Source organism: Chenopodium album, chromosome 22 (assembly GCF_948465745.1).
Source record: "Chenopodium album chromosome 22, dcCheAlbu1.1, whole genome shotgun sequence".
Lineage (NCBI taxonomy): Eukaryota > Viridiplantae > Streptophyta > Magnoliopsida > Caryophyllales > Amaranthaceae > Chenopodium > Chenopodium album.
This window is the reverse complement of record NC_137855.1, coordinates 37,195,558-37,208,745: the sequence shown is the minus strand read 5'-3', so window position 1 is coordinate 37,208,745 and position 13,188 is coordinate 37,195,558. Positions and strand designations below refer to the sequence as shown.

Below are 13,188 nucleotides of genomic sequence, written 5' to 3'. Positions count from 1 at the left end.
ACTCAGTTTGAGTGGGGTGTGTAGAGTGGTTTTGCTCCAACTACTGTCTTGTACAGCTGTTGTGGAGGTAACATCCTACAACATCTCAATGAAAAAAAAATACCCAATCTGATGGAATTTAAGTGGAACTTTGTTTATCATTAGTATCTTGTTATGAATACAAAAGATGTTTAGTCACAAAGTCCCCTGTAGCCTAATCATTCATTACATGACTGCCTTAGAATAAAGACAATTTATCTACCAAAAGACACATAACCAAACCATAATAAGCAACAATAAAAAACAAAAGCTTACTTTGACAAAAACAATGGTTTTGGTACTTGTTTGGTTATGTGTGGAAGTCATGCCTCCCTTGAATGATTGTTCCTATTGTAACACCCTAGAAATTCCTTTTCTTTAAATACATACTTTACCCTTTTAAAAATACGATTTAGGAATATCTAAGACATTACCGCCACCGTGAAAACGGCTAAGGCAATTATCAAAGACACACAGCGGAAGACTTAACTCAAAACCACTCAAAACGAGTCAACTTAAAAGTCAACCAAACGAAAGTAAAGATTAAAACCAAAGTCAAACGAAGTCAAATTAAATCAACCTACAACTTGGAACCATTGAAGGCCCTTATCAAAACCAATTAAATTACGAAAACCTTTGTGTTAGTCTCATAAGCATAACATAATATAATATAATATTTGAATGCAATAAACCACATCTCAACTAATAGAAACTAGCATGATTCGCTCTTCACTCATGCCCCGTCATTAATATGTTTCAACACCTGAAAAGATTATCTCCACTTGCCCCCACTACTCTCCATTAAAATGGATCATCGTAGGGGCAAGATAAAGACATAGCCAGACACAAACAACACACACAATCAGCAAAGCTGAGTACATAAGCATATTTAAACACACTAACATGCAACTCCTAGCATCACACATACTTACCTCATTGCACCTGCTTACAAGCACACACAACAAACAACAAGACTCTTTAACTGGACACTAAATAATTCATTTAGCGTTGATTACGCATCGAACAGGTTTCCAACTAAACCTACCTTAATAAATTGAGGCCCACTGACACGGGAGCTAACCGTGCCAGCATCACCTATGCCACACATTGGTGGCGGAATTCCAGCGCATAATAATAATAAAAAGGAATATACAGCGTCCTGTACTCCATTAGAAGTTATGATCAAATATAAAGTCACATAACTCCCCACATATGTTCATACTCAAGGTATATACGTTTCAAGAGTTTTGGTGCGTAATCTCTTTCACTTTACGTTATTTACAGATTATTAAACTTGAAAGCATAATAACTCAATCAACAATTATTCAATCAAACAAACATACCAATTTAATTCTTGAATAATTAGTGACCACATATAATTTAATGTTGAACCCTTTTTAAAACTACCTCAGTGTCAAAGACACCTTAAACGCATAAAGCGCCAACAATCCTATCCCTCGGTGTAAAAACACCTTAAGTGCACAAAGGCACCAACATACCATTTATTCCTTGTGTACATAGACACTTATATAGCTCCTTCCTCATGCTTAATGCATCAATAAAAATTATATGGACTATAATAAAATTCCTTTTCAATATTCTAAACATAATTAAACAATTAGTTTAATTAAACATGCTCTCTAACATGCCATAAATAAATATGTAGTCCATATACTCATGCCAAAATATAATTTCCAATCCATAGATCATCACAAATAAATTCATGCTTCATAATTCAATCACCAATACTAATAAATTCACAATTTAATACATAAACCTTAGCATGATGCTACTTGTAATTGATTGAAACCAAACCTAGCATGATTCTACATCATCAAATATGCTAAGTACGCGAACGTACCTCAATTAAGCCCATAAAGTGGCCGAAAATACTACAACAATTCCCGAATCAAGTCTCCTACGATAAGGGACAATGATACTAAATTAATTACTCTTGTATACACAATTTCCAGCAACTTAAACTCACTTTAAACTATTTAGAATAATCTGAAAATTATTTTAAAACCCCTAATTAACTCCTTTTTAATAGGTTATCACACCCTTTTATTAAAATCACAATTATACTACTTTAAATAAAATTCCAGCATTTTAAACTAATCAAAAAACCCCTTTAAAACTTCATCAAAATATATTTTCATACTTAAATTATCCATAGAGAAATTAAATTATCTCTTACCCTTTAAACTCAAGGATAAAAATTAAAAAAAACTTCGTTAAAAATCAAAAACTGCCCGAAAATCATACTTAGAGGCTGAATTTGGCCACAAGAGGGTGGTGCTCACTACCAAAGGTAGTGAATCGTTCTTAAAACGTTGTTTCCACATGGAAAACACTACTTTTTTGTCAAAATCGGATGAGTTTAGAATCTGATCGGGATTAAAACGGGATTAATATTAACGAACGGGAATCTATAAATTAAAACACGAATTTATGTGTTCAAAATAATCTGGAATTAAGTTAAACTAATTAGTAGTTATAATCACCAAAATTTCCAAAATATCATTACTATAAAAGCCCTAAATCAATTGTTCATAAAAACCCTAAAAATCAAGTCTTTAATAATTTTAAAACCCTAACTTATATTTTTATGAAATCTGAAAATAAAACACTTTATTATTTAAAATTCACAATCTTTAATCATCAAATCATAATTATGATACTAATTAAACATACTTTGAATAATTAAAACCAAAACCCATAAATAAAATCATCAAAATAGCTAGAATGAAAAGAGGAGAGAAAAAGGAAGAAAATAAGACTAACCTTTTTGTGTGGGAAATTTTGGGGATCTAGTAGATATATATAGTGTAGGGTAATTAGTGTAGGTTTGGGCTTCATATAGTCATGGACTTTAAATGTTGAAATAGGTGGCCCAAAAGTAAAAATAGGGTGATTGGGTTCATAAGAAAGATGGGCTACATTTGGATTAAATACTTGTTGACCCAATTATAAATACTTGATTAATCTATAATCCAATAATTAAAATAGTTTGACCCAAAATATACTTCATAAATAAATAAATAAAATATAAAATACGTTAAAAATACGGGGTATTACACCTATCTTCTGCCCCTAGTCTGCATCCACCTCATTTTGAGTCTGATCTGGGAAATCCTGGTTGACTGGAATGAAAAGTGTGTTAAGATATGCTACTGCTTGTTGAATGAGTCCCTTGTCACATTCCAAAATGGTAGGAAATAAGCCTAATGCTTCTAATCTTTGTTTGCCCATATGTGGTGGGTTAAAATTGTTGCCCCCTTCCTTCTCCAGAATCTTCATCATCACCCCTTGAAGAGTTATCCATGTATACTTGTTAAGTATTGGATCAAACCACTCATATGCCTCATACACTTTGTCAATGAGTTCATCTAATGTTGTGGGAAAAGACTGATATTGTAGAGATTGTATGACCTTGAACAGACCCAAATCCAAAACATTTAGGTCTGGTGATTGTGCTGGTTGGAACACCATTTGAATGTTGAACCCATTAGAAGTGCAGGCTGCAATGAATTCCTCATCCATTGGAATTTGGTGTGGCCTAGCATTATCCCACTGGATGAATATATCTTTAAGAAGACTAGGATGCCATTGTCTCTTGATTGCTGGAATAATGTTATGCAGGAGCATTTTTCTGATTTCTTCTTTGTTCACACTTTCCACAGCTTTAGTTTCCATGACACCTGCATCCCTTTTTTTACTCTTTTTTTTAGCTCTTTGTTGGTAAGTGAATGGAAATATACCAAACTTGCCATCATGCAACATTTGCCCATTACAGTCATACAAGGGTTTACCTATGACCCCCATTAACATGGCTCTAACTTTATATCTCTTTGACTATTGACATCTATAGGGATTTTCTTCCTTTGGTAGCAAATAAAATCTCCTTGTCTCAGGGTTTATATAGAACCATTTCTCATCTATGTGTATGTGTTGTTGCATGTCCATGAATGTTGGGTTACCAACTACTGGAATTGGGTGAATATGCTCTAGGGCCCACTTCATCCTTGCCACTTTATGGTTAGATGTCAGTGCTGGATGATTAGCTGTTGTGTGTGTTCTTAACCTTCCCTTTATCTTCAGCTTATGAAGAAAGGAGTGTGAAATTTTAAGGGCTGATGCATAACTCCTTTCTGTTGTCCTTTTATAAAGTGGCACTGACTGCAAGAACTCATCAGTGATTTCCTTTGGTTTTGGACCAGTTTTACCAAGTTTTTTGCTTCTGACATCAATAACATTGCCTTCTGCTATACTTTGCTTTACAAATTTCCATACCCTAAGTGCTGTACTTCTGTGAACCCCATACCTTCTCCCCATGTCTGACAGAAATCCCCTTTTAAGTTCCCCTGCATGCATGTTAAGTAGAATGTCATCAACCATTTTTCTTTTTGTTTGGACTGTTAACTGCTTTCTACTTATTGCTTGCTGTTGTGGTACTTCATCTTCTTCACTGTTGTTGTCCTGTTCTTCTTCACTGCTGTCAGCATCAGCATCAAAGTCCATCAATTCTTCATCACTTATGTACTGAAATGGTCCCTCATTTAGGATTTGTTCAATATCAAAAAATTGCTGATCAAAATGCTGTTCCATGTTGTTGGATACCTTTTTTTTTTGTTTTCCTGCAGATTTGAAGGAAGGTGATGAAGTTTTTTGTGGTTGCTCGAACTTTTTGGTGAAGTGCTGCTGGAAGCGGAACCGTAATGTTGCCCTTTAGTTTAGGACTAATGTTAGAGTAGGCAGTAAATATTTTGGACTAATTAAACTTGTATCTAATGGGTTTTTTTTTTGTGAACAAACTTACTTTGTGATGTTGGAAGCCATGGTGGCTTAATTTCTGATGTTCTAATGACTGAAATGTAATGGTTGCTGCCCTTTTATATGCAGCTGATTTAGGTGACAAATGGTGTTGTTTGAAATTTGAATGGTTTTCAAATTTGGTCAAAAATTTTAAAAAGTTCAAGTATGGGAGGAAATGTGAAAATTTTAAATTTTCACACCAAAAAAAAAGAGGGAACACCACTTTCCCTCTTCCCTTTGCTGACAGATTCCCACCCAAAAAAAAAAGGCCCACCTTCTCTCTCCTATTTCCCAGCCAATTCAATACAATAACAATATTTACTCATATGCATGACTTTCTCTCTCCAATTTCCCTCCTTTTTCCCACCTTAATTAAACACCCTAATATCTCATTACAATCCCTTAAAAGTTTTTCTTAGGAGTCCGTAAAAGTCCCCTTTGTTGCAGATAATTGAGACCGGAGGGAGTAGTACATTCTTGAAAGTTCTTTATACTTTCATCTTTGTACATTCCTTGAAAGTTCTTTTCACTTTTACTTTATTCTACTTTTTCTAACATTTTTCCACTCCCTCTCTTATACTTTTTTCCGATCCAACACATTTCTTATACCACTCACAAGACAACCTTTTTATCTGTGGAACCGCGCTACCATCGTTGCACACAAATGCAAGGGAAACAGGTTTTCATTCGTTGGCAAGCCCCTCCTGCTAAAAAACCTGGAAAGTGATGATGGATGAGAGTGTAAATGCTATTTTTACTCGTACTTCTAGGAAGAAACATGTTCTCATTCGTTGGCAAGCCCCTCTTGCTGGGTGAATAGCCTTGAATACTGATGGAGCTGCTCGTGGTTCACTTGGCCTTGCTGGAGGTGGAGGGGTGCTACTAGACTGCTATAGCAGGTTTGTTAGAGGTTTCACGACAAATTTTGGTGTGTGCAGTGCCTACAGGGCTGAGCTAATGGCAGAGGAACTTGGTTTGCAAATGGCAATCACTTTAGGTGTAAGCAAGATTGAAATTCAGATGGACAACAAGGCTTGCATTAAGGCACTTCAGAATGACCAACTCCATGGGGGTGAAGGCGTACACATGCTTCGTAGTTGTCGTAACATCATTCGTTCTTTTGGCTGTAATTTTCGTATTTTTCATTGCTTTCGTGAAGGTAATAAAGTAGCTATTAAACTAGCTAATTTAGGTGTTGTTCAAACTGATAAGTGCCTTTATTTCGAGGACCCTCCTATTGAAATGAAGGAGCTTATCAGGGAGGACATTTTAGGGGTTACTAACCCTCGTTTTATTGCTTAATTAGTTTGTAATTTTTGGGCTTTGCCCCCTTTTGCACCAAAAAAAAAAAAGACAACCTTTTTACCCCATCTCTTACTTTTTCTACCTTTTATTATTACAATTGCTCGCATTTTTTTCCTCTCGTCCATACTTTACACTTTATGTACCTCTTTCTTACATATAATTGTTACCTTATGGTTTAAAAAGATAACAAATAAGTGAAAATTATTACCCATAAGTAATGGTAATTATAACCCAAGCTTTTTAACCAAACCCTTATGGTGATGGTTTAATTCTTTAATTGAATCCGTATCCAACCAAAAAAATACTCTTACCAAACATGCTCTTACTGAGTATAACTACCTTGATTACATTTTATGAGTAACTTTAGAATTTTTTTTAAAAAAATCACAAATTGTACCCAAAGTGACACATAAATATGTAACGGAGGTAGTACATAGTTTTTGATGTAAAAATCTTTTGACATAAGAATGGAGAATGGAGTATACTCTTAAGATAAAAGACCCTACTGAACCGACACCTCTCACATGTTAACATAGCTCAACTCCGCAGGTCAAACTTGAGAGTATAGGGGGAAAGTAAGGGAATCCTCTTACCCCCAAACAAACTTGTAACCTTGGAGTTCCCCACCAAGGCACCAACTCCACCAAGCTGTGGTACAATAGGTCGAATTAGTACAGACGTACAGTACATTCTAAAAGCCTTGTATTTGTACTTTGTATTTGTAAGTTTGTACGGAGTAGCTAGTTTTCAAATTTCTACACTCTTGAAAAGGGGGATGGACAACTGAGTGGACAGGCTAAAAGTCGCGGGCTTCCAAACTATCTGCGGATTCAAATTTCAATCAAGGTATTCTCCCCTCTTTCTCTTTCTAATCTTTTTCATTTCAATTGCTATCAATAGATAGGGTGACAAATCCCTTAAAAATTTGAGTTTTTTTTGGATAATTCTGGGTTAAATCCAACAATTGCTTAATTTAAATCAACACTCTTGAATTTGATTACATTTTCATTCCTTTTTCTGAATTAATTGTTAAATTACATTTACAATTCCCTTTTCCAGAAAATTCCAGAACTTCGAAAATGGCAACAGAATCATCTGAAGGAGAAGATGAAGGAAAGCTAGTCGGAGGTAGCAAGGATTTGGTTGTCGATGGTGATCTGCGCGAGATGACGAAGAATGCAGCTTGGAGTGTCAGTTCTTGTAAACCTGGTAATGGTGTTCAATGTCTCCGAGATGATAATTTCGAAACATATTGGCAGTTAAGAACACTTCTTCTTTTCTCTTTAATCTTCTATTAGGGTTTTCAATTATGTAATTATAAAGTTTTATATGAAATTTATGTTCCTTTTGTAGGTCTGATGGAGCACAGCCTCATATGATTAATATTCAATTTCAGAAGAAAGTGAAATTGCAAGTAATTGGGTTTTGCCTAATTTGATTTTGGTTTTTCATTTTTTTTTTTGTTGTCGTAATTTGTTTGGTTTTTGTGGTAGGGTTACTTATTGTTGTCTGAAATTAATTTGGTTTCAGCTTATTGTGCTGTATGTTGATTTTAAGCTCGATGAGAGTTACACGCCTAGTAAGATATCGATTCGAGCAGGTGATGGGTTTCATAACATGAAGGTAGTTTTATAACATCAAACATTTGAATATTATTGTTCCTTGTTCAAATTATTGTATTGAAATGGGTTTTTCGTAAAATTTACATTAATGTAGGAAATAAAAGCTGTGGAGTTAGTCAAGCCATCTGGTTGGGTGTATATCTCATTATCTGGAAATGATGCACGGTGAGACATTTCGAGTAAAATTGTTATCTGATTTTGGTTTGGTAGCTTACATAGTAGTCATCTGTGAATTGAAATCACTTTAGCCGCATACATTCTTGTGAAAGTGGGTTTAAATTCAATGCTTGCTGTTTTTTATTTTTCTAAATCATGGTTGAAGCCTTAAACTTGTAATGTTACACTGTGAAAATATGTCCTGCTGAGGAATTAATTATTTGGCTGATGAATGAATCTTCCAACTTTTTGGAGCATGAGAGGACGCACAAGAGGGTGCTTCTTTCTCCAGGGATTGAATGTGTGTGGAGGTTTAGGGCAGTATGGCTCTTATCTCTGTATTAGCATATTAGTAAAGCATTCAACATCATGGAAATACCATCTTATCTGTGAATATAACTGTATGTGATCTCATTGTATATCTCCTTGCATCAAAACCAACTCTCATTTTGAGACCAAGGCTTTGTTGTTGTTGCAAAGCAACTCTCGTTTTGAGACTGAGGCTTTTTTTGTTGTTGCATCAAAATGAACTCTCTTTATGTTCTGACCTTTCCTTGTGTAATGGTGTATAGTAGGTTTATGTATTCTGTTTCTTCCACTTACTATATCGATCTTCATGTTATTATCTTGGTAGCTATCTTTTGCTATGACTAGAACCTTTTCCTAATCATCATCTTGGTGTCAACATGCTTTAACAGTTCATGTTTTTTTATCCAGAAGTAGATCTAGGCTTGAGGTTTGAAACTTTGGACTCGTTGAAATCCTGGAGCCATATTTTCTTATATTTCTCTTCAAATTTACTGCTACTTTTGTATCCTACTTCGTATATCGCATTGTATGCTTTTACTCTAATTGCTTAAACGGTGCATTTAGCTATGAGCTTTTACTTCAGAATAGGAAGTTGGATCATACTATTGAATAACTTTGTGTTAGTTTATATTAATGATCTCAAAAAGATATATTTTAGACTTTAGAACACCTGTTTCCTGAGCCAATATCTGATAAGTGTTTTGCATAATTACAGGGAAACTTTTGTTAATACTTTCATGCTGCAAATTGCTGTTTTGTCAAATCACCTTAATGGAAGGGATACCCATGTGCGCCAGATAAAAGTTTATGGACCTAGACCGTATGTTTTTGCTAATTGGTTTATAATTTTTGCTTCATATCATCATATGTTGTCTTTTCCTCTGTCTAAATTATCAATTTCGGCTATGAACTGTGACAGGAATCCTGTTCCGCGTCAGCCATTTCAGTTCACCTCTGCTGAGTTTTTGACATACTCCACTGTCAGATGAGGATAGTGAGATGCCATTGTTTCTGCATCACTGCATTGCTGTAAGCCTGTATACGTAGTATTATTGTTTCTCTGAGGCGATCTTAGTTATTCCTTTATTGGTAACCAAGGGATGAAGACAGCTGTTTGGCTGCCTTGCAAACCTTGCTATAGAAGTATACCAAGCACTCTGCCTGTAATGTAGGAATTAACTAAGCATTGGTTTGATTCATATGGCATTGCCTAATGAAAATGTATACCAATTAACTGCTGAATCGCAGCCTGAATGCTTTTTTCCATAATGCATAACTATAGATAGGTATACCTTGTTTAGTTGTTTGTACTCCTAAGTGATAAGTCGAGGATGCTGATTTGGCTTGTTTCAAGCAATGTCTACATTTGTTCAATTTTGTACATTTTCTTCCATTTTACTTTGGTAAACCACTATAGGAACTTGGAAGTATTACTAAATTTATAATAATAATAATAATAATAATAATAATAATAATAATAAAATTTATAATAATAATAAAATTTATAATGATAATGATAATGATAATAATAATGATAATGATAATGATAATGATAATGATAATGATAATAATAATAATAATAATAATAATAATAATAATAATAATAATAATAATAATAATAATAATAATAATAATAATAATAATAATAATAATAATAATAATAATAATAATAATAATAATAATAATAATAATAATAATATATTTTTTTTTTTTTTAAAAAAAAAAGTATTGGATACACCACTGATTTTAGCAATCTCGGCCAATAATTAGGGGAACAAGTCTAGAAATATCCTACTTGTATATGTAGTGCTCTAATTTGTGGCTTGGTTGGAAGTTGGAAAATGGTAATTTACTAGTCAAAATGAGAATTGAGAGCCAATTTGGACCCTTGAATTATCAAAATTTGATGGTTTAGATAGTTTTCTTGTCGTCAATGACATTTTTGTCTTTTATAATTTGTTAAAATGGTTCCTATTCTCCCTATTTTCAAGAGTACTAATAATGCATTTTCATTTACCTTTTTTTTCTAATTTAATTTACTTTTACTAGTTTTTCTATACACTTAAATGAAATATGAAGTAAACAAAAGCTTATCTAACGCCCCGGGGGCATTCGTTAGCAAGATACTTTTATTAATGAACGAAAAACTTCTCAACATGAAATTACTCTTTAAGATAAACTTATTTAATGTTGATCATGAACCCATATTGCAATTTGTAACTACATTCTAAAAAGTACCATAACTCAGGGCGTTTGTATTGCATTTGATCAACAAAATACATGATTAATTACATGGCACGTTTTAGCTCAAAAATATGAAATAGTTTATACGCCCGACACATACAAAAAATAATAATCAACCTTTTTTGGGTGGCTTGGGTGGTGGTGGGGGTGGTCCTTTACTCCTAACATTGATTAGTGTTTGAAGTTGTTTACACAAAGGTTTACAACTTTCCTTGCATATTGCCTTTGTTGCTTGGTGCACTCTCATGCATACCTCCATGCACGCATCCGGGCAAGGTGGAACCGGAGGTAGCGGCGGCATCGGTAAAGTTACCTCCGGTGGACCTTCTTTGGCATAACTTGATTGTGATAATAAAATTATCATAACCATAAAAATCATCACACTCACCCCCCTCATTCCCATTCTTATTTTCTTGTCTTCAAAAAATTTAAACACCCCCTTTGCAGGGGTGTTTTAATTTTTAGGCTTGGGTTGAAGACAAGAAATAAGAAGAAAATAAAAACTTATATTATTAGGATGGAATTTGAGAATGTGTAGGAAACTAGATTATATAGGTTAACTTTAACACCTTTTAAATGGTCTATAAATTAACTTTAAAATTGTTGCTAGTATGTTATTATTAGTTATGATTAGGTAGAATTAGTTGGTTATATTCTATATATAAAACACGGTATTATTAATTGCTAATATCTGGTTGTGTTACATTTTGAAATTATAAATCAAAGTCTATAGTTGGGAGCATTGAGCATTGAACATTGAACATTTGTATTATTTGTGGTTTGATGTACTTTAAAGTTGTTTTGTTGTAGCTGGATATGATCCCCCTCCCCCTTGTAAATATCAATCTATCTCTAAATAGAATACACACAAGAATGAAGTGTCATAATATTCTCTTTATACCCCCCCCCCCCCAAAAAAAAAAAAAAAACAATTTTACCTGTAAAAATAATTAATTACAATGTATTTTTTGATTTTTTTTTTTAATTTTGTTGGAAAAGTGACAAACATTGTTGCATTTATGAAATTTAAATGATTTTTCTTAGATAATAGACGATACAAATTTGTTGAGTTATGCCAATCATATATACATTCTCAGATCAACTTCGTATGGGAGCCTAATCAATCACAAATATGGAAACATTAAACCTTCTTATTTTCTTTTAAACAATGTGGGAATATTGAAAAGGCTACATGAATAGAAATACACATTTTTGTACAGAAAATTTTTTGCACTTCTAATGCTTACCCTCAACTTTAAAGAGCAGGTTCTTTATTGTAGCCTTTTTACACTTCACAAGAATCACAACCAAAATAATTTCACACTCCAAAAAACTATAAATAAAATATTAGCCTAACCCTAGTTTGTAATTTTGTATACATCCTATCCTATAATACTTATAAAACTAACATCCTATAATACTTAACTAAGGGTCTGTTCTCTTACATTGAAATTCAGTTCAGTTCAGCTGAGTTCAGTTCAGTTCAGCTCAGCTCAATTCAGTTCAGTTCAGTTTAGCTCCTAATTTCCTTCTCTTATAAAATATTCATTTCAGTTCAGCTGTGTTCAGTTTAGGGCCTGTTCTCTTACGTTGAAGTGAAGTTCAGTTCAGTTCAGTTCAGCTCAGTTCAGTTTAGTTCAGCTCCTAATTTCCTTCTCTTATAAAATATTCAGTTCAGTTCAGTTCAGCTAAGTTTAGTTCAGTTCAACTGAGTTCAGTTCAGTTCAGTCAATGAGACACAGGCCCTTAGTTCAGTTAAGTTTAGTTTAGTTCAGTTCAGCTGAGTTCAGTCAATGAGAACAGACCCTAAAAATGATATCCAATATTTTTAATCCAATATTCAATTTAATCACTCAAATCATTTGATACCCGATATGATTTTAAAAAATTGAATATTCCATATAAAATCAAACTTAAATCCAAAATCTAATTAAATCAAATCAAAACCAAAACGAACGACCAATGCCTACGAGCTATGACGACTACGAGCCCTTAGTCCCTAACACTCATTTTCAAACCAATGGCTTAAAAAAAATGAAAAACTCTACACTTGTGTAGATTAATACGTATTTATGTCAGATTTTATACAACAATCGTGATTTTACTTAAAATTTTATTTATTCGAATTTGTTTTGTATTTACGTAGTATGATAATTTGATTTTATTATTAATGACCTATGACTTTTTTATTACGAGTACAAGTAGCTAATTTGAGAGTGAGGTATAGTTCAAGTAACTAGAGCTCCCCTCTCGGTTTCGAAAGATATTGGCTCAATTCTCAGCACCGCCCTCGTGACTAGCATTTAGACCTGACAATCGTGTCGTGTTCGTGTTCGAGTCGGAAATTAAACGGGTTGGGGAAAGTCAACACTAACCCGACCCATTTAATAAACGCGTCGTGTCGTGTTGACCCAATTAATTAATCGTGCTGAAACCCTTAAAACTAACCCGCCTTTTTCGTGTTCGGTTCGTGTCGTGTTGAGTTGAAAATATTGGTCTTGTTCAATAAATTTATTAATAATTCCATAAATTATTGGGTTTTTATATTAGGCGGGTTGAGTCGTGTTGAGAATCTTAACACTAACCCAACCCGTTTAATTAAAAGTATCGTGTCGTGTTGACCCATTTAATTAAATGTGTTGAAACTAGCCCATTTTTTTCCGTGTTCGGTTCATGTCGTGTTAGTTTTTGCCAGCTCCAGTAGCATTACCCAATTTAT

At 33.7% G+C, this 13,188-nt stretch overlaps 2 protein-coding genes across 3 annotated transcripts; one reads left to right on the top strand and one right to left on the bottom strand.

Moving 5' to 3' along the window:
• Positions 1-3,111: 3,111 nt before the first annotated feature.
• On the bottom strand, positions 3,112-3,843 carry LOC145604327 (uncharacterized). Its single transcript, XM_081660245.1, has one exon. It carries the CDS (start codon positions 3,841-3,843, stop codon positions 3,112-3,114), a length of 732 nt encoding a protein of 243 aa, XP_081516371.1.
• Positions 3,844-6,908: 3,065 nt separating this feature from the next.
• Positions 6,909-9,606, top strand: LOC145605598 (anaphase-promoting complex subunit 10). Of its 2 annotated transcripts, none has more exons than XM_081661672.1 (7): positions 6,909-6,984; positions 7,198-7,396; positions 7,492-7,552; positions 7,669-7,761; positions 7,855-7,925; positions 8,941-9,045; positions 9,145-9,606. In XM_081661672.1, exons 2-7 carry the CDS (start codon positions 7,218-7,220, stop codon positions 9,212-9,214), a joined length of 579 nt encoding a protein of 192 aa, XP_081517798.1. In that variant the 5' UTR covers positions 6,909-6,984; positions 7,198-7,217; the 3' UTR covers positions 9,215-9,606. The 2 variants fall into 2 exon arrangements, with proteins under 2 accessions (XP_081517798.1, XP_081517797.1); XM_081661671.1 differs by having other exon boundaries at positions 6,929-6,984; positions 7,208-7,396.
• The last annotated feature ends 3,582 nt before the right edge of the window (positions 9,607-13,188 follow it).